This window comes from Ostrinia nubilalis, chromosome 18 (genome assembly GCF_963855985.1).
Source record: "Ostrinia nubilalis chromosome 18, ilOstNubi1.1, whole genome shotgun sequence".
NCBI classification, from domain to species: Eukaryota; Metazoa; Arthropoda; class Insecta; order Lepidoptera; family Crambidae; genus Ostrinia; species Ostrinia nubilalis.
Window position 1 is genome coordinate 13481559 of NC_087105.1, and position 26171 is coordinate 13507729.

Below are 26171 nucleotides of genomic sequence, written 5' to 3' on the forward strand. Positions count from 1 at the left end.
TAGTTATGACTGAGACCTTAGTAGACCTAGGTACAATGCTCCAGAGCCAATAAGACCAATTCCGGCAATAGATTCGCCACCGGAGCCACCGAAATTGCGCCACCGGAATTTAAAAACTGTTACAAAATTCAAATTATAAAGAAAACTATAATTCTGATCAATAATTTCTGTATGCAGATACAACAAAACACCAAACTTTAATCATGTTAAAGAATCGTTTAGCATCTAAGTAAGTAGCTTTCACTCATACACTTGCCAGCGAAATTGAAAAATTTTGTATTCCTGTGCCGCTGATACTAATATTTACGGGTCTGCTGGAAAAACAATACCACAAGTCGCAAGTCTTTATAGCCCGATCAGGAGGACACAGTTGAGTGATGCAGGGAAGAAGAACTCTACGTCTCTCAAAGCTTCTTTGGAGAAGTAAGAGAGTGTCGAAATTGAGCCACTGTAATTGCTTTTTTTCGTGGGACAGTTTTGAAAGGCTATTTAAAACACTTAAAATATGAAATATCACATTTCTTTCATATCATTTGGAAGTCTTATTTAATGTATTTTATGGCTATACTATTTTTAAATTACTAGAATCCCCGAGAAAGAAGGAATAACACAATTTATGAGTAGAAATAGAGTTAGGACGCGCCACCGCTATTAGATTTTGGGTCTTTGAAAATTTTTTTAGTACATAAAATAACTACCTATTGTCCTGAAGACTTTGCTATGGTGTAAAACGCTGTATAAACTATATACAGAAAAAAAATCATCGCTCTAGTTACATTTCTCCCATCGATTCTCAGCTCCGCCGCGTAAAAAACGTGTTTGGGATATTCACCCACTTACATTATTTTCTTTAATTATATTGTGCGTTTCCTGTAATGTAATCTAAGCTCCCCTCCCTTAGACTAAAATTAGCCCTCCTAGACAAGTGACAAAACGTAGCAGTTGAAACATTCGAAATCACTTCGCTCTGCCGTTTTTTGGTGTTAGTTACTTCACTCTGTGATGCGATTTTAAAATTACAACTGGTGATTCCGAATTCACAACTGAGGGGACTGAGGTTAATCGTGTTACTTGTGCTACAAGTGCGTATGGGCTTCATACCGATGCTTAAAAGCCATTAATTATTTTTCTTCCCGATTAAAATCTAATGTAATCGATAATCGCCTTGAGAATCGTTAACTGGTATTTTCTAATTCGATAAAAAAATTACCCATCTCTAGTTTAAAACTGTTATCCAACAGCGCACGAAATATTATGAGTTATAGATAATGATACCATTACAGAGGCGACACTTCGTTTACGTTTAGTTTCTGCCTATTGAATTGGATACTGTAAGGAAACATCGTCATCATCATTTTAGCTACTGGACGTCCACTGCTGAACAAAGGCCTCCTCTAATGATTTCCACATCGCCCAGTTGATAGTGGCCTGCACCCAGCGTCTTCCTGCTATCTTCAGTCAGTCCATCTTGAGATTTTAGAAAAAATCCCACTCGTCACGGTAGGAACAAAGCTAGGGATGACCCACGCCTTCACTCCAGAACCAATAAATGAGGTAGAAGTTACGGGACTATTCCCACCTCTCCTTTTCACCGCTGCATCTCCTGTGTAGCTAGCACCTAGACTAGTTGATTTAAAGCCAAGGTATATCAGTTTTTAGGTAATGACTTAGTGCATCTAAAAATGTAAAACTTTCTAGTTTTTTGTAACATTGAAAAATCTAAAAAGAAGCATCATTTTTTTACCAAGTGTTTCTAAGAAATTTAAATGGAAGCTTTTGATGACAACGTATTGCTTACTTTTTCAGCTGTCGAACGAATCACTTTTATACTCATAGGTCCTGTACATTGGTAGATTTGGTAAATAAATGAATCCATCCGGACTCAAAAACTAAAAAAATTAAAATAGCTGTAATTTTTTAATACTGGATTTGTTGATTAAATTGATCATTATTACTGCGCCCTAACGGGTCGGACACTGGTGACCAGACACACTGTACAATTATTATAATTTTAGCCTATCTCGTGAGCTAGGTGTCAATAATTAGGGTGATTTACTAACTAACCAGTCGCATACGAACAACAGCAGTGAGATTCAAACAAGTTTGATCCATTATGCCGCACGACTATTGTGTGAGCCCACCCGTAACCAAAGCTTATTTAGCTTAACACAAGGGGCTGGACGGGACTATTAGTAATTTGTGCAATACAAAGTGCTTATAATCTTTAAAAAAATCTTTTTATTGCTGTATTTAACCTTCCTTTCGTATACTAATTTATGCGTCAGTGTCAAGTCTGCGATTTTTATTCTTTGAAATTTTCGTAAAATGGCTGCCGCCGCGGTGACGCCTTGTAATTAACAAATTAAAATTAAATTAGTGTTTTAAAGTGCATAAATGTACAACTTAATGGTAAAAAGTCATTCCTTGATTTTTACTTAATATGTATCTGGAGTTATTTGAACAGTATTTTCGTCTATAGGATGGCATATTTCAAAAAACAAAACTGCACTCAAGCGAGTTGTCACAGCAACCGCTGAGCACATACTAATTGAATTTCGGTCCGTGGACCTATTTACGTGCCAGAAACAGTCTAGTTGACATGTCTTCTCTAGTACGTAGTACATTATAACTCAATGACCACGAAGCACATATTATTTAGGTGCATCGAGCCTCTTCGCCCCCAAAGTATTGTTTTAATTTACTGTTGGTGAACCAAATAAAATAAGTAAAGCTTTTTTCACTTTCTTGAGGTCGTCATCCTACGTTCAGCAGTGAACCACCACAGACTGAAGTAATACTGACGTCACAACTGTCGTAAACAGGTGGAGTTCTCAGCGGACACTCTTCGGCTGAACCTCATTGACCTGGCCAGGACCGGCAGCAAGCTGATCACGGTCACCGGCCGCCTGGAGTACGCCTGCACCGCCTCGGATACGGCTGACCCTGTGACCTTCACTACCAGAGACGCACATTTGGTGAGTGATTTCTTAATAATTTTTTTTAATCAGAAAACCACAATAATGTGAAAATTTGTGCATTCTGCAGTTCGTGCAGAAGGAGTAATTTCCAATAACAATAATAATTATACACTTCTGTCACACTAATTCTTCACAAAGGAAACCACAGATTACATAATTTTATAAATTACATACCTATTTTTCCCAAGGCCCAAAAAATCATCCAACTTCGCCTTGCTCCTTGATAAGCTTATAAACTGTTGAAATTTTCAAGTACGAGTATTTACCTATGTATACGATGTGAACTCTAATATTATTCATATGATATTGAAGCTGGAAGATTATAATCAAGCTCATCGTATTAATTCTTGGTTAGGTAATTAACATTCCAATAAGATAAGAAAGTTTAACAAATATTGTACATTTTTCGCCTTACATTCTTTAAAATGGAAGTGCTTCGCTATTTTTAAATAAAACTTCAAGCTTCCTGGAGTTATTATTAAGATCTTCAATATAAGACGACTCTATTTTAAGACTTCAAGTTATTAAGTCGACTTAAACTTCGAGCGTTGGGAGTCAAACCTTCAAACTTTCGCCCGTTGTCTCAGCGAGGAGAACCAACAAAAGGTGACGGTTTTATAAAACTAAATGCCGAAGGACTGTTGCTTCTAACGCGGTTACTAAAAAACTTTATGGAACACAAAGGGACATGGATTTTCCTGAAAGTTGTCAGGAATATTAAAAGCAATTGTTTTGACCCACAAGTTTTGCTCAACCATTTTTTGCTACTGCTTTACAACTCTGAGTTTTTTGGAAACCACAATATTTCGCTTTAGGCATTTTATCCTAAAGGTGGGGTTTAGACTAAACAAACAGAGAGCTAGAATCAGAGTAGAGCATTCACTTGATCTTTTACTGCAAACTAAAGTTCGCTATCAGCGTTTACACCACGCGAATACCAACAAACCAAAGAACTAGGATTCTATAACATTAAGCTCTAGCCTCTAACACTCGTACGCCGCTCCCGTATTCACAAACATTACTATGAGGTCTCACAGTGCGCGTGGACGCACAGGATGACACACGAACCAATCACAGAGCTCTATTTAACGCTGTGCGTTCGATTTACTGCTTCACTTTAACTGTAATTAGAATCTTCGCAAAAAAAGGCAGAACAACGAAATAATGCTCTGTCTATGTTTACACACAACAAAGCTAAAGTGGGGATAGAATGATCATTCGCTGGTTTGATCTAAACCTACCTTTACACTTCATGTATCCCCAGCCTTATCCTCATTTGTGCGATGACAACTATCTGTAACGTTAATCGACCTCTAGAAAATGGTTCGCGTAAAGATTTAAATCAAGTAGTTTCTCTTTCAAAGGGAATCTCGGCGAATCGTTCGATTTCCGAGTCGAACCATCAATTGGAGACACTTTTCTTGAAGGACCCCGCTCCTTATTTTATTCGAGTCCGAGTGGTGCTTGATTACACTAGTTGGTTGGGATCTCATTGAAGTGATTGATTTGTGAGCACTGAGTTAGAGGTTTTTAAGATTCATTATGGGTGTGAACAGCAGTGGTAAGAGCTTATTGTCGTCTGACTGAACATAATACTGTTTGATTGTCTTCTACAATTGCATAGGTGGGTGCTTTAGAAAGAGCTTTTTAACTACCATTTCGACAAATAATTTTAGGTGGTGGATGAACTTAGGTGACATTAATTGAAATTGGAAAATAACTGAAAAATAAATTGTTTAAATTCTATTATTATTGTGTTTAGAGTCTGGAAATCGAGTTGCTAAAACAGCCTTTTGCACTGTGAAATTAAAGACACGCTCAAACGCTCAATAGCAGTCCAAAAGTAAAAAAAAAAGTTCTTACTTTTTCCAGTTCCACGGTCTTGGATAAGGAAAACCTTGTCACCGATTTGCAAATGCAACCCTTTTATAAAATCATTCAAATAAAAACTAAAAGCGGTCCGTCTACTATCCCGAGTCCAACAATAAAGTTCTCACACACTTCATTACCCCGCAATGGTGGTCGCGGGGCGTCGCAAAAACTAAGCACCAATTAAAAACAATGGAGCCGGTGAAAAATCGCCGTTGGTGATCTCACAGGCCCAGTTTATAGGCCGGGCTTAGGCGGAATGGGGCTTAGATGTTTTGGAAGACTTAAGGTTAAATACTGGGACACCTTACATAATTATTAGGTGTCTAGTTTGTTAGGAAACTGATGTAAAAGTTCTGGCGGCTGTGAATCAGCAGCGGATAACTTTTTAAGAGGTTATCAGTAGATAATTAAATTACACATCTAAAACCATTAAAAGTAGGTAGGTCCATCGTCCGCCTCTGCCAATGTACCAAACGAAAAACTAAACATGAAAAGACGCTCAAAACAGGGTTTAAACTGAAGCATAATATTTAAGCCTGTGGTTAATTGAATTTCAATAGATCTAGGTATACCTAATACATAATGACATTGTCTGCGAGCCGAAAATGTCCTTCTAACCTTAGTGTTTTCCTAAGGGAACATACTGAAGTATAAAGCTGCCCTGGTACTTTTATTAGTATGAGTATCTATCCTACTTATGTTTACTATGTCTATCCGTTAATCGCCATATTATTACGAGAACAAACTATTCAGTTTGGAACTATTGTATCGTGGATATTTGTACGGTTGAAGCAATTAATTTAATGCCTTTCGAAACAATATTTGTGTTTCAAAATCCACACCAATCTAACACTTAGTAAACCCCCTGCATCTCCTGAAAGCTCTTGAACCGGACACTCCAGACTCTCCGGACGAGTGTCCGAGCCGGACGTTGATTAAATTGGAACAGTGGTTATTCGATTCGAGTTGAGTGATTCGGTCTTTGAGACCACTTGAACCTGGAAGGTTTGCGAACGACTTTTGTAAAAAAGGATTTGGAGGATCATGTTATGTTTTAACAAGGATTCAATTATGTAGGTTTTCTATTTTTTCTTACAATAATTGCGTCGTGCACATAATAGGTAGCCCGTTTCAAGTAAATAATATAGTAGTACACAAAGAAGATTACATTAATTATAAAATGATAAAATTAATGATAGATATAATTTACTGAAACCTCACACGAACTTCTTGAGATAACTTGAAGAAGTGATGTTGAACTGCCTGAACTTATGAATGTTTATAAATTCTTAGTGATAAAAAATTACACATTACTATTGATCACACATTTTTTTTTAAAAATAAAACATAACTTCTAGCCATGATGCTTCACATTTAAGTCAAGAAGTTCATAATTTCATGATCAAAGCATTTTGAGGTTTTAAGGTAGAAATTGCTTGAATTCGTTTTGGTGAATTTAAAGGTTTCTCTTAATTGTAGAGTATTGAACCAAAAATTAAATTTTACTGAAAATAACCCTTTACATTCATTGTGAAAATTCATTATCGCTTTGACCAATTTCACTAACAAAATCTCCGTTTGTTACCCTAAATGCGACGCCATTTGTACATAATTCGTTCAACGGGCGTTGCTAGGGATGTGGTCGAAGTTTAGACTCAGACTTGGATGTTATTTATTTAGTAGTTCGTAGATAATATACCAAGTTCTATATACCTGAACAAAAAAGCGTGAGATCATGCTCCTTAGTGCTCCTTGAAGAGGCTTACGTCCAGTAAAGTACAATGTTATATTTAGGTTACTCATTAGACAACGTTTTGAAAAACACAAAATAACCAATGTAATAGCTGTATTTTAAGTATGAACAAATTATGTGGTCCACCCGCAGGGTAGACCGACGACCTCATAAAGGTAGCAGGAAGGCGCTGGATGTAGGCCGCTGCCAACCGACCATTGTGAAAATCATTGGGGGAGGCTTAGTTCAGCAGTGGACGTCTTATGGCTGAAATGATGACGATGAAATGCTGTGGTAATTAAACAATCATAATTTGTGTAGACTGCAAATGATAAATTGTTTAATAACCACTGGACGAAAGCCGTTTTACAGCTACTGCCAGCTATCTTGTTTGTAATTTCAGTCAGTTTTATAATTGGCAGAATGAGACTATATTATTGCAAAGTTTTAGTCGCGACAAGTTTTCAAACAGCCCTAGTTGTGTCCAAACAAGCCGGGAGAGACTACATCGCTCCACACAAGTGCAGTAATGTGTGGTCGCTTCAACTACTGAATTAAATCGCTTACAGCGCTTGTGTGAAGTACTGAATGCGGGCTTAGATAAAATTGGTAAAGCTTTACAGGTTTATTGTGTTACTTGTTATAATGTAAGGTTTATACATTACATTATGACAACAAGCGTGTCGTACGCGTTTGTGAAGTAAGTACCTGCTCACACTAAAATCTACACTATAGACCACTCACTGATTAATAATGAAATCTCAGAAACTATATAACCTACAAACTTGAGGCAGGTAGGTTCCTTATAGGGTGTAGAGGTCCGCTAAAAACGGATTTTACGAAACTCTACCTTTAAGGGGGTAAAACGGGGTCTACGCGTACGAAGTCGCGGGCGCCCGCTAGATAAAGAAGAAAGATTTGATTGTTTGTATTGAATAAGCTCCGAAACTACTCGACACTTTTACCTTTAGAATCTTACATTATTTGTGATGAACATAGGCAGTACGATGTTCGCTGGGGCATCTAGTATTTGCAATAGGTGCTCAGCACAAATAAAGTAAAAAATATTCGATGACTTGCGCGAATAAAATAAGCAGAATACGTTTAAAATTGAAACGATGACCACTGTAATCAGGTCAAGGTTTCGGTGCAGCAGCCTGGCACATGTTTGTTCTGTCGTTTCATACGTCAATCTGGAATTTATTTGTATTTTTATATTGGTAAGTTTAAATAGTGTTTTATTTTTGTATTTGATTTTAAAATGGTGACCGTGCGTGACACATTTCGATGTGCAGAAATTTTTTTTGTTAGCTTAACTAACCACAGTAAAATGTACTTCTGAATTATGTATTAAAATTGGCTCAAAAACCGAACTCCGACAAATGTTACTTCGACATTACGTTAAGGCGAATATCCTTTGTCTGAGTTGTGTCGAAGTAAAGTCATGTCGATATTCAGTAGTGTCGGAGTAACGTAACGTCGAAGTAACGTTTGACCGAGTTGACTTAGGTAGCCGCTACAAAAACATATCCCTCCTCGCAGGCGTAGTCGGGTAAAAAGGGTAAAAATTGTGTTTATGAACTTTATTGATATCGTTTATTTGGCGAAACCTTCAGATGCGTCCATACACCATACCACATCACACCATACCATACGCTACGCTAAATCACTTATCACTCCTTTTTATTCGCAATTTTTCTTCCTAAAAATCAGAACCCATTCCAAATGCATTCAGATTCGGAATAGCGTATTTTCCAGACCTTTATTGAGAGTAAACAACCATACCGGAAATTTGATGCTATTACTTTCGAGCGAGAAAATTACCCTTCCGAAATACCCCCTTTTACAGAAGCAGAAGTAGAAAAATGGCGCCCTCTCAAGTAGTGTTGCCAGGTGTAGAGGATTGCGCGGGATGTCCCGAAGTTTAGATTTAATTTATTTTGTACCAATTAACTGTTCAATCGTAAATTGTTATTTGATGTAGCCTTCTACAGTGTAATCAAAAACATATATTGAAGTTTTGGTTTAAATAAATTCTAAAAAACTTGTGCATTTGCACGTAAAATGTATCTCTGAAATATTTTTGTCCCAAAACATGACACAGTACCTGTCAGTATCTATTAAACCATATTCGTAACAAAATATGTTTACTTCTTTCTTATTTACTTGTTATCTATCTAAAGTAATATAGATTTCAGTACTGTTCTTAATGAGTTCTTCTACTGTAAAAAGTACCTAACTTAGTCCCGAATTCTAGAACTTAGGTCTGGCAACACTAGTCTCAAGGCGTTCGATGTTGCCATTAAGGTAAATTATTATAACTGGCTCTGATACGCACTAGCCGCGGGCGTAATGGAAATAACTGATTTTAATGCGAGATAAGGGAGCGGGCGGGAATGGAGGGTAGTTGGACAGGAATGAGTCGAATAAAGTGCGCGATTTTATCTGGGACTCTTTGTAGTTACGAATTGTTTTACTGCGGACATCTGTGCTGTTAGTGATGGTATAGAGCATATCACTTTTGCTTGAGCACGGTTTGAATTTTAATTGCGGTAATTTCTAAACAAAAATAACTTTACGTGAGAACTGACGCAACCTTTTAAAAGATTTGACGTATTTATTGTGATGTGTGTAGTTTAACAAAGCATACTTTTTATATCTTTTATATGTTGAGTGGTTTGTTACAACTGAGCTCACAATGCTTTCAGACTTTAGGAGACAACATTGGCTTCTGACTAACGTTTAACGTGCCTTTCAACATGGGACATAAATGTGTACCTACCTACATAATATTGAGATAATAATATCTTAGCAAAGGTAGAATTAAAACCTACATGTGTGTGTATATTCTGAAAGTCGAATCTAGCAAAAGAAAGTAAATTGCTGTGGATTTCATGATTTTTATTTAAACGTTATATTATCCCTCTTTCCCTTCCTTCACCGTGCTAACCCACATTAAATCAGCAATGAAAATAATTCAATATTCCTACACAATTTATGCAGCGCCAAATCTCAGACTAAATATTCCATAAACGTTATTATGTACCTATTTAGAAGCCCCATTCAAACGAGCATGAAATTTGAGACAGAAACTAACTGATTTAGCTGCAGTTTCACACTTAGATACTCAACTAGTTTCTAGTTCTAGTTAAGAACTAGTTCAAACTCACTAGAGAGGTCGCCACTATTGGAAGACTAGCGACGAACTTCGCAGTTTCGTATGCACTCATTATGCGTCTAACAAAATGCATAGAACTTTTCTTAAGTGTAACTTAACGCCAGGACAGGGTCCTCTTAAAACCTTTTAAGTTTTAAGACTTCGCTTTAGTTCAAATGAATATTCTTCCCAGTTTAATAATATCGACGGCAGAAAGCGGAAATGTCGTATCTCAAAAATTGGCTAAAATGACTTTTAATTGTATTGTATTAAGAAAAAAAAAGCCGCGTCGAATGGTGTATGTATCGTCTTTCTACGATGAAAAAAAATATAGATACGACATAGAATTTTTTCCAGTTTTTTTACAATTTACTTGACCAATTGCTGTAACTGGTCAAAAAAACGCAACTTTCGAAAATAAAATAGATACGACCACACTACTAGTATGTTAAACAGTTACAGCACTCTTTTTCTGAGTCAAACATTGATTTTTAAGGAGATACAGCATTTCAGCCGCCCTAAAATCTTACGATGTCGAACATACAGCAAATGAGCCGAACTGACGTGAGTACTTATAAAATAGTTACTGCATTTCAAACGTATCATCTAATAGCGAAAATCTTACTAACATCATTAGAATAGAGTCTTGTTTTGTGTACAGCAAGTAATACGTCACTCTAGCAAAACAAACCCCCTCCACCCGCTGCGTCATACGCCATTCTGATCGCGCGGCAGTTGTGCGTTAGCGCCGATAGTGAGAACGCAGAATTGTAAATTCTTAAAATAAATATTATTTTACATTTTTATTTGTTGTTTCGTTTCAGCCGAAAGACGTCCACTGCTGGACAAAGGCCTCCCCCAAGGATTTCCACAAAGACCGGTCCTGCGCCGCTCGCATCCAGGCCACGCATTTTGTCTTGTCCATGTTCATTTTAAGACCCACTTGTTGAGAGGCTCTACTGAGGCCATCGAGCATTGTGTTTAGGTCCTCCACGGTCTCAGCCATGACTACGATATCGTCCGCGAAACGAAGGTGGGTGATATACTCGCCGTTGATATTTATGCCGAATCCGCTCCAGTCCAGAAGCTTGAAAACATCTTCCAGGGCGGTGGTGAACAGTTTCGGAGATATGACATCTCCCTGTCTCACTCCTCGCTGCAACTGGATAAGTTTCGAGTTCTGATCCTGGAGGCGGACCGACATTGTAGCGTTTTCGTACAAGCCCTTCAGCACTTCGATGTATCTATAGTCAATTTGGCACCGTTGGAGAGACTGTAGCACTGCCCAGGTCAGTCGAAGGCTTTTTCATAGTCCACAAACGCCTAAGTGGCTGATTATAATCTGCCGTAGCGTATGTATGTGGTATATGGTACTAAAGCCTTTTCGGAAACCGGCTTGTTCGGGAGGCTGGAAGTCGTCGAGCCTGCGTGCGAGACGATTCGTGATGACTCTCGAAAACAGCTTGTAGACATGGCTCAGAAGTGAGATAGGTCTATAAATTTTTCAACAAGGTTTTGTCGCCTTTTTTGAAGAAAAGTTTCACCACACTTCTGTGCCATGCCGTAGGCGTTTTTCCCTCAAGTATGACGGAATCGAACAGCCTCTGAAGAGCCTTTAGTACCGGCGTTCCACCTGCTTTCAGAAGCTCAGCCGTGATTACATCATCACCCGGTGCCTTGTTGTTTTTCAGCAGTTTGAGAGCCATTCTAATCTCGTACAGACTGACGTCCGGGATATCTTCGGTGTAGTGTCGGGTGAATCTAGCTTTTGGGTCTTCAGCTAGATTTGGGAAGTACACTCGTGTATAATTGTCCATAGAACTTCTCAACTTCTTCCAATAACTCAGGCCCCGACGAGATGTCTCTGCCATCCTCGGTCTTCAGCTTGGTCAGTTGACTTTGGCCAACAGACAGATCCCTTGCGAACACTTTAGAGCCTTTGTTACGCTCAATCGCCTCCTTAATACGATCTGTATTAAATTGGCGTTGGTCGCGAGTCAAAGACTTGAAGATCTGTCTGTTAAGACGCCGATACTGAGCAGCATCTTTAGAGGACTGCAGAACCAAGTTTCGTCTCTCTTCTATAAGTTTATTGGTGAGGTCAGAGATCTTTTTGGTTTCTTTTGAACGACGGGTTTTAAAGAACTTAGACCCAGTCGTTTGGACAATTTCCACGAACCTGTCATTGTATTCGTCCACAATTTCGCAGTCTCCCAAGAATCCCAGGCATTCGAAACGATTTTGCAACTCGAGCTGAAAGCTTTCGGGGTTTTGGAGTTGGATGGGCGCTGGGCGGAGCGTAGACTTCATCAGTCGACGCCTCTCGAGCTTCACAACGGTAAAATGGGACCGGGAGCTATGTATGTATGGCTCTGGAAATATCCTCATATACATATAGTCTCCACTTCGTCGTCGGGGTGTTCCGTGGTCGGTGCGTATACCTGTATGACCTTCAGCGAATACCGTTTGGTGATTCTGAGTATAAGGTATGCTACCCTCGCCGAAATACTCTCGATCTGGACCACGTTGTTGACAAGGGACTTGTGGACGATAAACCCGACACCACCCTGGGACTGTTGGTCGCCCTCCCGGAAATAGAGCAGGTTTCCGGATTTCAGGATTATGGTGTCCTCCCCCTCTCTTCGGACTTCGCATAATCCTACGATATCCCACCGCAACCTGCTCAGTTCTTCCTCGAATTCGGCGAGCCTCACGTCAGGCCGCAGCGTGCGAGTGTTAATTGTTGCCAGGGCCAGAGGTCGTCGGGGTTGGTAGCCTGTCGGTACCCGGTGATTCTTAGCACCTCTCGCCCCAACGTTACCGTGACCGCTACCGTGGCCCGGGATAGTAGGGCCGCCGGGGACTAGGGGCCGTGTTTTTTTGTGTCTCTTCATGAGGGGATTTTGCCTTAATCGCCACGCTTGGCAGGCGGGTTAGCGATCGCAGTTTTTTTTTGTGAGGTTTCGCACGCAGACGCTGCTGCCCGTCCGGTGCTGCAGGGATTTTGTCGCCTATTACGACACGCCTCCTGTTGGCGGTGGGGAAGAGTATTCTTTATGGCCGTCCCCCCCACACGGCACTTGTTGTTTACGTATTTAAAAATAATAAATGGCAAACCTCAGGACAAAGTATAAGTAAGTGATTGTTGCAAGCAATAAAGAGAAAGTATAGCAGACTGATTTATGTAACTAATGAACAAAGAAGGAAAAGTAACATGATGATTATTTTTATTTAGTTTAAAAACTAATACTGAATTTAGCAGATTGATTGTTGAAACTAATGAAGAAGAAAAACTATGGCAGGCTGATTGTTAAACTTTTAAAGAGAAAGTGTATGCTTCTTAAAATTAATGAAGAAGAGAGATAAACTAATAAAGAAGAATATTTTTGTCGGACTGATTATTATAATTAAAAAACAGACTAATTTTTTTGTGCCATTACATTCTTAAAATTTAAATAAAACAGTTAAGAAAAAGATACAGTATTTTATTGTTTTCACATCTCTGACTCTTATTGTAGATAAAACATTTCAAATGTAGAAAGTTATTTCATTATAAGGTCCATACAGCTAAATAGCCCTGTACAGTTTATCGTTTCTTTGAGATACAGCAGATCCGCTGCCTGGGAATTGAAGTCAACTTAAATAAGCCATACATTTTACCTTCCTGATACAACATTTCTGCAGCACGACATTAAAAAATCAATTGCTGTAACTAGTCAAAAGTCAATGAAGTAGTAACTCTAGATTATTCCAATCACCTTTATTAAATAAAGTTTAATTAGTAGACAAAACATGTAAAATTTCAGCTTTCTAACTTTCTTAATTTAAGATTTATGAATTTTTGAAATAGTTTTTTTGCTCTGGTGTAAAATCGGACTTTTTGAGATACGACAAAATCGCTTTCTGCCGTCGATATGGTAAAATGAATATTTAAATACTCCTGAAAATAGGGTTACAAGGTGAAGCTAAAAGTTTCTTTCCTTTACAGCATTTTTTTTATTTATAATTAACCATTTTGTTAATTGACTACAAGTGTTACAGTTTGGCTCTACATATGATTACGTTTAATTTCTAATTGCATTTTACTGTTTTGACTTTATTTAATGTTTACAACCTTATTGAAAGTTCAAAGTTTGATTTCAACGAAAGGCAATTAAATAAGCGACAGACTACTACACGTATAAATAAGACTGTTGTTTTGTCTGTTGCTACGACACTGTACTACCGGTGTACTTTTTTAAACACTAACCCCCTTATTAATAAATTAAATTTTCATTTAGTATAGAAATGTCATTTTAATCCAGTGTTCATCCCGGGTGTAACTTCAATATCACTACATACATAGTATAAAACAAAGCCGCTTTCCGCTGTCTGTCCCTACGTATGTTTAGATCTTTAAAACTACGCTATGGATTTTGATGCGGTTTTTTTAATTGATAGAGTGATTCAAGCGGAAGTTTTATATGTATACTTAGCACCCGTGCGAAGCCGCGGCGGGTCACTAGTTTTATTAATAAGAGGGTAAAGTTACTATGTATAAACAAGATTGATTTCGCTTCGGCAATTAATTCCCATCTCCATCACAAAGGATCGTTGTATGCATAATTCCATGGTGATCGATTTGATAGTTCAGCCGTGAAAAGGGATATTTAAGTTAAATATAGATAGTATATTGGGAACTGCGTGGGCCGTGTTGTTGCGTATGTTATTAAGTATTATCAACACACAATACATTCGGAAAGCAAATATTATGAAATGGTAATGGTGTTTTGAGGCTATTTAGTTTCCCTAATATCTTTGTAATTATTGGTTTGTGTACGTGGTTCCTATTTACTACAACTACGGAAGAAATTACTAAAGATTCAAACATTGTTTTTATAGCTGATAAATTATATTTTGTATTAATTTTTAAATAAGCAGCCTTAACCAAATGCCTTTTTAGCCATTCTTGGTAGAGTATTAAATCTTAAAATGATTTATCAATTGTTATGTAAAAGTACAGAGTTTTGTCTACTTTGGTAAAATGTATATCAAAATAAGAACTTATACCTATTATGAACTAAAGAATCTGTATGATATTTTATATTATTATTAGATTATGTCTTAGCTTTTAATAAATTATTTTCACGTGCTATTAAAATTGGTTTTCATTACAAAGTAACAAAATTAAGTTTACGGAGCCCTGTGTTTGCTTTATCTACATTAAAATGCTCTTTCCCCCATTCTTTCATCGCTCGTCACATTCTTTAAAATATCCCATGGTTTAAAAACACCCGCAAATTCCCCTACATTCCAAAATCCCGTGGGATCAGGTTAGCAAAGCCTGCTTTCAAAGGATTTGCTGCGTGCTCTATTATTTAGGCTACAATTTTGCAGCGAGTGCAGTGTGAATGGGAATTTCAATTTTTGAGGCCTTCGTTATTTTATTCTATTTATTTTCTATGATTAATGGGTTTGCAGTGTTTTTGTTTTGTTATAATGGAATAAAAACTGATTGATTGTTTTGTTTTGTTAGAATTGCTGTGGATGGAATACAAAAATGAACCACAATATAGAGAAAGTTCAGAGTACTATTTAAAATGTAGTTACACCTACTGTAGCTCACCTAATCTTCAAACATCTGTTATTTTCTTCAAATTAATTTACGTAAACAGTTATATTTTCCCTCTAGAGTTGACCTTTACTAGTAGAATTTTAATCGGCGGTCAAGCTACAAATCTTGTCTACACAGGGAATTACAGCAGTGGGAATGAGATTGAGAGTAGTCCTGTTTTACTTCCCGGTTTGGGTCACCGTATTTATGTATCGATGCGGCGTATCTATTTATGCTTAAATACCATAATTATCGGCAGCGCAAGATCGCTCATTATGGAAAACCTTGGGGGAGGCCTTTGTCCAGCAGTAGACGTCATTTGGCTGAAACGAACGAACCATAGTTATCATCATCTTGTAGCTGGACACAGGCCTCTTTTAATAAGTAGCTTAAACTTTCTTATGACTCAAAAGAAGGTAGGTAGAATGACTTTATACTATCTGTAGGATATACTTTATATGAATGCACGATTCGCGAAAACATTAAGGCTGGGTTGCACCATCTTACTTTGACTTTAACAAACGTCAAAAATCTGCTAAACTCCATACAAAATACACCGGTTATCGTCATAGTCACGGTTAAAGTTAGGTAGTGCAACTCAGCCTAAAAAATGGAAAAGTAATCATCTCATTTTGTATTAACAAATCAGTCTAGGAAATTCAGAGAGAATTCTTAAATAATTCAAGGCAACCCTACAATTGTAATTGAGAAAGAAATAAAGCTCACATCACATGTTGCGTGTATTTTTAACCCACACTCTGCAGACGTGGGCAAAACTAACCCTACCCTCAAGGCCGCTACCGAGGTCGTGTCGACCTACATGTAAGTTTCTGAACGATTCCAATTGTGGCAATCTTTAGCGTTGACATTCGAATGAAGGACGGGCTCTAATTGAAAAAAAAATGAAAGTTTTTTAAGGTTTGTAATACATAGTTCACGTAAGTGCACTGACGTGGGGTTGACATTTCAATGGAAGGTCGATGGGTTTAAAAATAAAATATGTAAATTAAAGTACAAATTCTACGAAATTTAAGTATTTTTGGGTTCAACTTGAACAATTCGAGGCATTTGCAATCTGTAAAGGACGTAAAATGAAAAACAATTTAATATCTAGTCACACATTTGTAAAACACTCTTTTGATATTATTTAAAATTGAACATAATATTTAGCTCTTAATTTTACTCAAACAGGGTGAAATTTAACTCATATATTTTGGGGAATTAGGAACTATGTATCATGAGTATAGAGTCGTAGTTTTATACCTATGTACGATTGGGTATCAACGATTTAAATTTCGGTGTTTCCGAACTTCATAAAGCTTTATAGGGGGTGTTTTTATTGTTTAACCATATACCTAAGCTTGTAGGATTGCTAGAAAACTAGAATTTCCAATAAAATTAGAAAGCACCTGCGATCGCGGGCCAATAATATCGATTAGACCGTTTCGTCGGCGGCCATTGCCATTAATAATTCATAAATGATTCAAGCGCGTCGTTTTGTACTGTTCTAATTAGATTTGGACCGCAATTATGGTTTGATTTTGGTGAATATCAAGTTATATTTGTTTGTAACGATTGAATGCTATTACTAAATGGAATATTGATGTTTCATTTGCAGATATTAATGAAGTAGGAATTATTAATACTTAGCTACGATCTCCCTTACCATTAGTTTACGTTATAGTCTTTTTCACCTAAGATGATCCGTATGACGTTTCGAGTTTGAAAGATTTAGAGATGTCACATAACTAAACCATAGCGATTTATCTATCGATTTTATTCGAAGAGTTAGTAAAACCTACTTTTAGAGAAATATTTTGTATAGGTGTTAGGTATTTAACAAAAAAACATGTTTTTTTTAATTACAAATATTATTGTAATTTTTTTTTATTGATAATATTCAAATTTCATGGTTCGTGTTCAAAAAAACGATTCCTAAAAAGTACTGGTTCTGTTTCTTTAAATTAAAAACTATTAATTTATTTTCAATGCGTTCATTAAAGTCAATAATCGAAAAATGTAGTTGATTTTTGTGACGTTTTTAATAACTAAGTATTCACTGCAATCGATTAATGAACCGCGGAAATAATCGATTTTATTATACAAGAAATACCCCAGCACTAAATCTATTCCGTTTCACACATTGCGTACATTAAATAAAAAATATTTTTACAACGTATTTAATTAAAATATAATCAATAGACTCAGATTTTACTATATATTTCATGACAAGTAGTTAACTTTTTTTTATTACATTGCTAATAAAATACAAATATTTTTTCAAAAATATTCTGCATATGTAGTATGCGTAATATGGATAACCTTGAAGTGTCATACGGATCATCTTACGTGAAAAAGACTATAGGTGTGCTCGCTAGCGACTGCGTAAAAAAATGACATTACATGTATGACATATTGTGCAGCGCCCCTAGCGGCTACTTTCAAAAAATAAAATCTTCATAGACTTTTTTGACGTACTCGCTAGCGAGCACACCTAACGTAAACTCATGGTAAGCACACTCTGTACTAACCTTACTCTAGTAAAGTGAAAGCTTATAAAAGTTATTAGTTTTTAAAGTCATTTATCGTTGGTCATTTATCGATAATTTCATTTGCCTTCCATCAATTTAGTTAATTGTGTTTATTTTTGTGAGAATTCTAAACTAGCTTTTGCTTGCGGCTTCGCCCGCGCGAAATTTTATCTATCGCGCGCGTCCCTGTTTCAAAAACCGGGTAAAACTATCCTATGTCCTTTCCCGGGATTCAAACTATCTCTTTTCCAAATTTCATCATAATCCGTTCGGTGGCTTAAACGTGAAAGTCACATTGGTGACTCAAGTGCTTAGCGAAGTTACAAACATTTTTATGTACTAAACTAAAATAAACATTTTATCCTCCACAGATCCTACCAAAATGGGAAGCAGTGAAGACTGGGACCATATCGTTCAAGTTCAGAACGAACGAACCGAACGGTCTCATACTCTTCAATATGGGCGCTAAACCACCAAGGGTAGGTTGCACGGTAAGGGGTGGAGCTTTTGGGGTTGATAGATCACCTTCCGAACTACCATGATCATCGCCATCAACTCCATCGTCATCCAGACCATCATCTATGGGGATTACATCAAATTTCAAGTCTGCTTCTATTTTTTTCTTAGTAGTAGGTAATGCTTTAAAATACTTTAGCCTTTCAATGACTCTTCTAGATCAATAAACATTGTTTGCAATTAGTCGTCCAATTTACTAATTAATCGATACGAAGTTCTGTTTCACTGGAAGTAGTAATAAAATATTTCGATCGCCTGAAGACGATACATTTATTAGAAAATATTAATATTCACGAGTTCCATTAAAGTGATTACTGGCATTTGTGTTGCCTTTGGAGTTTTCTGAGAAAACTATATCGATTCATAAATAAATCGTTGCGGAAATCGCATAGATATCCTTGAGTTGAAAGCAACAACTTGTTCAATTTCATAAAACAAATTAAATTCACGCAGTATGGCATCAAGCAAATTATTATTAATACCGCGTCGTGATACAATGTAATCCCCATAAAATCTCAATGGATAAGCGAGACCACAGATTTAATTATTTAAAATGAATTTCGTAACAGCGACTTAATAAATTCCTTTTCCTCTTGGAATGAAACAACCGTTTAATAAAATTTCGGTTAACCCTGAGCGAAATTTAATTTTGCCCAACTTGATGTAGTATCCATTGAGCTGCATGGTAGGTCGAAGTAAATTACGAAGTATTTTTTATCAGAACTGGAGACACGAATAGGAGAATTTGTGTACGGTACCTTATAAAGTTTCACCCACTTGGAGTCGTCGACTGTTTTATTGTTTGTCTTTTGGTGTGCACCTAGATGTCGAAGCACAGTGTATTGTGGCTGTCGGTCTATATCACAGATGTACTGTCTAAACCACTATGCACCTCATTTATTATGGAACGTTGATCAGCGCACTAATCAAATTAATCATGATTTGGGTCAATTAGTATTGATATGGACGTATGTTTAACTGTTGTTACGAGTAAATATGATTATTTGATATCAAATTTAACGAATTTGATCACTGTTCCATGATATAGGGGAATGATGTTGTCACTGACAGACATTTTGCATGCACGTCTTTAACTACACTATGCGTGGAATTACACCCTAAAACTGTCAGTGACAAACATTGGGATTTCTTTAGTATTGCATTGACTGTGACCCTATGGACTTTGCACTTGCCCTATAGATTAGGCTAAGCAAAATTAAAGATATAATAATACCTACACAAATTCGCACCATTAAAATACACCAGCTATTTATTGATTTGATTCTACATTTTCACTGATACCTTTAGTATTACCTAACCAATACTAGACATAGCTTCAATTTTCACTTTAATTTTGGATACAGATGATAAAATAAATATTGATGAACATCTTTGGAAATCTTTCCTCAATTTTAAGAATAAAGTTAAAGATTTTACTGTAGCGATTTAAATCAATAGCTTCAGTACCTACGTAATTGTTAGTCCGTTTTATTTCTTTCATTTGGTCGTATATTGCGACTACAAGCAAGGTGTTTATTGTTTAAATACACGTTGTTGTTTACTTTATTTCAATGCCTCAAGTTATTTGTGTTAGAATCATCGTCAGGTCATATAGTTTCCACAACATAAGGAATCTAATTTACCAGAGGCACAAAGAGGAATTATCCTGCACTCCCCACGCTAGTCGCGTTGAAGAGGCCTGATGTTAGCATATTAATGACATCCATTGGAAGAATGGGAGTGGTTCTTACCTATAATACTGACTATTCTATTTGAGCTATCATCTGTATCCAATGAGGGCTATCGTTTTTATACTTAACAGTTGGCACCCCTGGCGATTGACAGGACCTTACTCTACAGTGGCGCCATCTTGATGAGTGCAAATGCGATAGTCCTCCTACCACTTTCGCGCTCACCAGTTGGTGCCACTGTCTTCGCTACTAGCAAGTGACAGGACCTTACTCTACAGTGGCGCTAACTGGTGAGCGCTAAAACGATAGCCCTCATTGCATTCCCTATAAACAATATCTGGGCTTATTCGTAAACCCGATTCCCCGATTCGGAGTTTGGCATTTTCAATGGTCGTGCCACAGGCCATTTGCATGTCTAAATCTAACGGTTACTATTCCGCCGGTTTCGCGAATAGTTTGCATGCATTACGTTCAGTCTGACTAGTTTTTATTTTGCCGTTTTTGCCAGTCGCTATTGATTTCTGTGTTCGTTGCCGGAATATTTATTTTATTGCCTGAACTCGTTTAGTGTTCGGCAGAATACGATTGGGTTTAATGGAATTAAGATTACGAACGTCTTGGGAATGAATTTAATGTGCCTGTATGTACTTAGGAGCAGTAATATTCGAAATATGTGATAGTATACTCATTATTATGCCATTGAAATTTAAGTTAAGTTTCTTAGGGCCCTCACCCACGGCGACTTTTCGTTGTGCGTTTCGTCACTACTACCGCGCGTTGTCGTATTTGCAACTACAGAAGTGATGCCAACGCGCTACTAACGTGCTACAGCTGCGCGACTGCATCGCTACAAAAAGTTGCCGTGGACGAGGGCCCTTATATCTTATCTCAATGGCCTAATAATGATACGATATTATTAAGTAACCGACATAGCTCGCAGAATTGCTAAAATCAAGTGGCAGTGGGCGGGGCACATAGCTCGTAGAGACGATGGCCGTTGGGGCAGGAAAGTTCTCGAGTGGCGACCACGGGCTGGAAGACGTAGCGTGGGCAGGCCTCCTACTAGGTGGACCGACGATCTGGTAAAGGTCGCGGGAAGAGCCTGGATGCGGGCAGCGCAGGACCGTTCATTGTGGAAAACCTTGGGGGAGGCCTTTGTCCAGCAGTGGACGTCATTTGGCTGAAAAGAAAGAAGAAAGAAAGATTATTAAGTTACAGATTCAAAATTAAGATAGTGAACTTACATTTAAAAGTTCATAGTTTTAGTTGGCACATAATTTCCAAAATATTATTGTATAATGTGGGAGAGCTAAGAAAAACAAAGGATTCTTCAAAAGGAGAGCGAAGTTTACTTTGTTAATACAATTCTCTGCTGTTGCTCAACGAACTGTTGCTGCCTTGTTTTATTAATTAATGAAAATCGCACTGCTCTCTTGTTATTGCTGAGGTTTATTTGCTTTAGTTCTTGTATGCATGCACCAAGTTATTTTACTATTTTATAAAAGTTGCATGCACTTATTCACTTTAAACTATAGAAAACTTCACAGAATATTTTTATTATATTTAAATTAAGTACTGTATTGTGGATATAAATGTATAAATTTTTCAGTTTTCTTGCTGATTCTACTCTGTAAATACCTATGTGATGTAACAACAATTTATTACTGAAACGCTTTTATTTGGTTTTCAATGAATATTTATAGTTAAAAATGTAAAACAGTGAAATTGAAAACCTCCTCCGACTTTTTGAAGTCGATTATTTGAACCAAAAAAGCATCAAAATCAACATAACCCGTCAATGCCTACCATTTGATTCCAGGCCGACCTCTTTGCTGTGGAGATGCTAAACGGTTACATCTACGTCCACGTGGACTTGGGATCTGGAGGAGTGAGGGTCAGAGCCTCCCGGAGGAGAGTGGACGACTCCCATTGGCACGAGTTTCTGTTGAGGCGCAGCGGGAGAGACGGGAGAGTGACTGTCGATGGGGCTAATGCGGAATTCAAAACTCCTGGTGAGTTGGTTGACAAAATAAACATTTTGAGACTTGGAATCCGGAGGGGTGAGGGTCAGGGCCTCCCGGAGGAGGGTAGACGACTCCCATTGGCACGAGTTTCTGTTGAGGCGCAGCGGGAGAGACGGGAGAGTGACTGTGGGTGGAGTTAATGCGGAATTTAAGACTCCTGGTAAGTTTTACACAAATAGGTAGTTGAACATTTTTGAAATATTTGGGATCTAGGAGTGAGTGTCAGGGTCTCGAGGAAGGAGGATAGTGGACGACTCCCATTGGTACGAGTTTCTGTTGAGGCGCAGCGGGAGAGACGGGAGAGTGACTGTCGATGGGGCCAATGCGGAATTCAAGACTCCTGGTGAGTTGGTTGACAAAATAAACATTTTGAGACTTGGGATCCGGAGGAATGAGGGTCAGGGCATCCAGGAGGAGAGCGGACGACTCCCATTGGCACGAGTTTCTGTTGAGGCGCAGCGGGAGAGACGGGAGGGTGACTGTGGATGGAGCTAATACGGAATTCAAAACTCCTGGTGAGTTATTGACAAATTAATAAAAATTTTGAGACTTTAGATCCGGACGAGTGAGGGTCAGGGCCTCACGGAGGAGAGTGGACGACTCACACTGGCACGAGTTTCTGCTGAGGCGGAGCGGGAGAGACGGGAGAGTGACTGTGGATGGGGCTAATGCGGAATTCAAGACTCCTGGTAAGTTTGTTTAAAAAGTTTTCTTTTAAAGACTTGGGATCCGGAGGAGTGAGTGCCAGGGCCTCCAGGAGGAGGGTAGACGTCTCACACTGGCACGAGTTTCTGTTGAGGCGCAGCGGGAGAGACGGAAGGGTGACTGTGGATGGGGCTAATGCGGAATTCAAAACTCCTGGTGAGTTGGTTGACAAAATAAACATTTTGAGACTTGGGATCCGGAGGGGTGAGGGTCAGGGCCTCACGGAGGAGAGTGGACGACTCCCATTGGTACGAGTTTCTGTTGAGGCGGAGTGTGAGAGACGGGAGAGTGTCTGTGGATGGGGCTAATGCGGAATTTAAAACTCCTGGTGAGTTGGTTGACAAAATAAACATTTTGAGGCTTGGGATCCGGAGGGGTGAGGGTCAGGGCCTCACGGAGGAGGGTAGACGACTCGCACTGGCACGAGTTTCTGTTGAGGCGCAGCGGGAGAGACGGGAGAGTGACTGTCGATGGAGCCAATGCGGAATTCAAGACTCCCGGTGAGTTGGTTGACAAATTAATAAACATTTTGAGACTTGGGATCTGGAGGAGTGAGGGTCAGGGCCTCCAGGAGGAGAGTGGATGACTCCCATTCGCACGAGTTTCTGTTGAGGCGGAGCGGGAGAGACGGGAGAGTGACTGTCGATGGGGCTAACGCGGAATTTAAGACCCCTGGTAAGTTTTTTTGAAAAGTTTTCTTTTAAAGACTTGGGATCCGGAGGGATGAGGGTCAGGGCCTCCCGGAGGAGAGTGGACGACTCACACTGGCACGAGTTTCTGTTGAGGCGCAGTGGAAAAGACGGGAGAGTGACTGTGGATGGGGCTAACGCGGAATTTAAGACCCCTGGTAAGTTTTACACAAATAGTTGAAAATTTTCGATAGACGAGTGTAAAAGGCAGGGTCCTTCAGAAGGAGAGTGGACGACTCCCACTGGCTAGAGTTACTGTTTCTGTTGAGACGGAGTGGGAAAGACCCGACAGTGACTAGATTAATGTAACAAAAACTCAACCTTTTTCACATCTGTTAGATTCTGTTCAGCACGTTTTTTATTCTTTCCAAAGTTAAACTTGCAGAGACCTTCTTCTCATCAGTGTTCTTTTGGTATACACTGCAGGAGCACGACCTTATCTAATTTACCAGAGCCAAATGGAGTATTTAGTCTCAAAATCAAAATCAAAATCAAAAATTATTTATTCAGTTTAGACCACAAGACAGTGGCACTTATGAACGTCAATAGAAAATAATAAAAAAAGAAAAGGTAGCCCTTATGGGGCACTTTACATGTCTCCTTATCTTTTGGGCCCTACCAGCGCTTCGAGACAAACATATGGCAAGTGCTGAGAAGAAACGCCGGAACAAACTCAGTCACCACTTATTGCCAGGAATTATCTAACGGTAAGAATAGTCAAATTTAAGTACATCAAATATGTGCAGACTGAACTGACCACGCATCCTTGTCATCAATATAGTCTCGAACCTTGTAGTACCCTTTGGACATAAGGGTATTTTTTATATGTATCTTAAATTTGTTTATTGGCAATTCGACAAGGTTGTGTGGTATTTTGTTAAATATGGTAATACATTTCCCCAAGAATGAATTACCTATCTTATGCAACCTAAATGATGGAACAGCAAGTTTATTCTTATGTCTCGTGTTAAATGAGTGGACGTCACTTTTCTTAGTAAATAAATGTATATGTTTACGGACATACATAATGTTATCAAATATGTATTGTGATGCCACAGTCAATATATTGATTTCTTTAAAAACTTCTCTAAGCGAGTCACGTGGTTTAAGACCGTATATTGCCCGAACAGCTCTTTTCTGTAAAATGAAAATTGATTCTATGTCTGCTGCTGAGCCCCACAGTAAAAGACCATAAGACATAATACTATGAAAATAACTAAAATATACAAGCCTTGCTGTTTCAACATCAGTCAAGTTTCTGATCTTTCTCACCGCAAAGGCAGCTGAACTAAGTCTTCCCGCCAAGGCAGCAATATGGGGGCCCCATTGTAATTTACAGTCTAGGGTAATACCTAGAAAGACAGTAGAGTTTATCAGTTCAATGCGTTCATTATTTACTGTAATATTAGTATTAACTTGTTTGACATTAGGCATAGTGAATTTTAAACATTTAGTTTTTTTTGCGTTTAATAGCAAACTACAGTCTCCACGCTGGCTAGACGGGTTGGGCCCTCCCCAACCCATGGGGCTAATGCCTCAATACTAAGGCAAACTTAATAGTTTGCCTCATGTACCAATTTGTATGTACCACGGGCTGGAAGACGTAGCGTGGGCAGGCCTCTTACTAGGTGGACCGACGATCTGGTAAAGGTCGTGGGAAGAGCCTGGATGCGGGCAGCGCAGGGCCGTTCATTATGGAAAACCTTGGGGGAGACCTTTGTCCAGCAGTGGACGTCATTTGGCTGAAACGAACGAAGGAACCAATTTGTACGTAGTACTTATTATTATTCTGTGATAATACCAATATTTTTTGCCAATAATCAAAAATGCCCATTTCCAATTTCCAGGGGAGTCAAACCAGCTCGAACTCGACGGGCCTCTCTACGTCGGAGGTCTGGGCTCGGAATACTCGGCCTCCAGGACTCCTGCGGCACTCTGGACGGCCGCTCTGAGGCAGGGCTTCGTGGGCTGCATACGAGACCTGGTGCTGAACGGGAAGCCGCAAGACTTGACGGCTTATGCGAGGCAGCAGGATTCCGGTGAGTGTGAATTATGCTCATTTTTTTGTTTCGAGTACAATGCTGGTTACTGATTTTAAATTACAACAATGATATAAGGTCCTTCGGTTTGAGGAATGTATGTACCTGACTTTTAAACAATGCACCGGTAGCACACCGCTGCTGTGAAACCATGACAGCAAAACGATTTCAGTGTATTGAAAGAATGCGCTACGTTGCTAATGTGGAAAAGGGCGATGGAGGCGTTGGTCTCTTAGAGTAGAAGACTCTAACCAATGTATGTCATATTGGCCTTAATGGTCTCTATGTATTTATTAGAAGTTTCATTTTCCAATAAAATGTAGGTACCTAAGTAGTCTTACATGCCGGTGACTTTGAATCAAACTTAACAATAGAGTAACATCCTAAAAGCTCTGTCTAAATGTTTCCAGCGTCAGTCCGTCCAGCGTGTCACGTGCTGATGAAGCAGTGCGTGAGCTCCCCGTGCCAGCACGGCGGCGTGTGTTCGGAGGGCTGGAACCGACCGCTGTGCGACTGCTCTGCTACCAACTACGGGGGACCCACTTGTGGGCGAGGTGGGTGGAAGATACTGTTTGTGGTTATACTCGTATTTATCAATTAATTGTATTGTACGAGTAGCTTTTTATCAAAGTGAATGATCTTGA

At 38.7% G+C, this 26171-nt stretch overlaps 1 protein-coding gene across 1 annotated transcript in view; it reads left to right on the top strand.

Annotated features, from left to right (window-relative positions):
- LOC135080906 (neurexin 1-like) overlaps positions 1-26171 on the top strand; it is a 38817-nt gene that overhangs the window by 11223 nt on the left and 1423 nt on the right. Inside the window, exons 5-9 of the mRNA XM_063975635.1 lie at positions 2823-2975; positions 18235-18354; positions 21890-22082; positions 25336-25527; positions 25938-26104. Coding sequence (XP_063831705.1) covers positions 2823-2975; positions 18235-18354; positions 21890-22082; positions 25336-25527; positions 25938-26104 — 825 coding nt within the window. The remainder of the gene's footprint in view (positions 1-2822; positions 2976-18234; positions 18355-21889; positions 22083-25335; positions 25528-25937; positions 26105-26171) is intronic.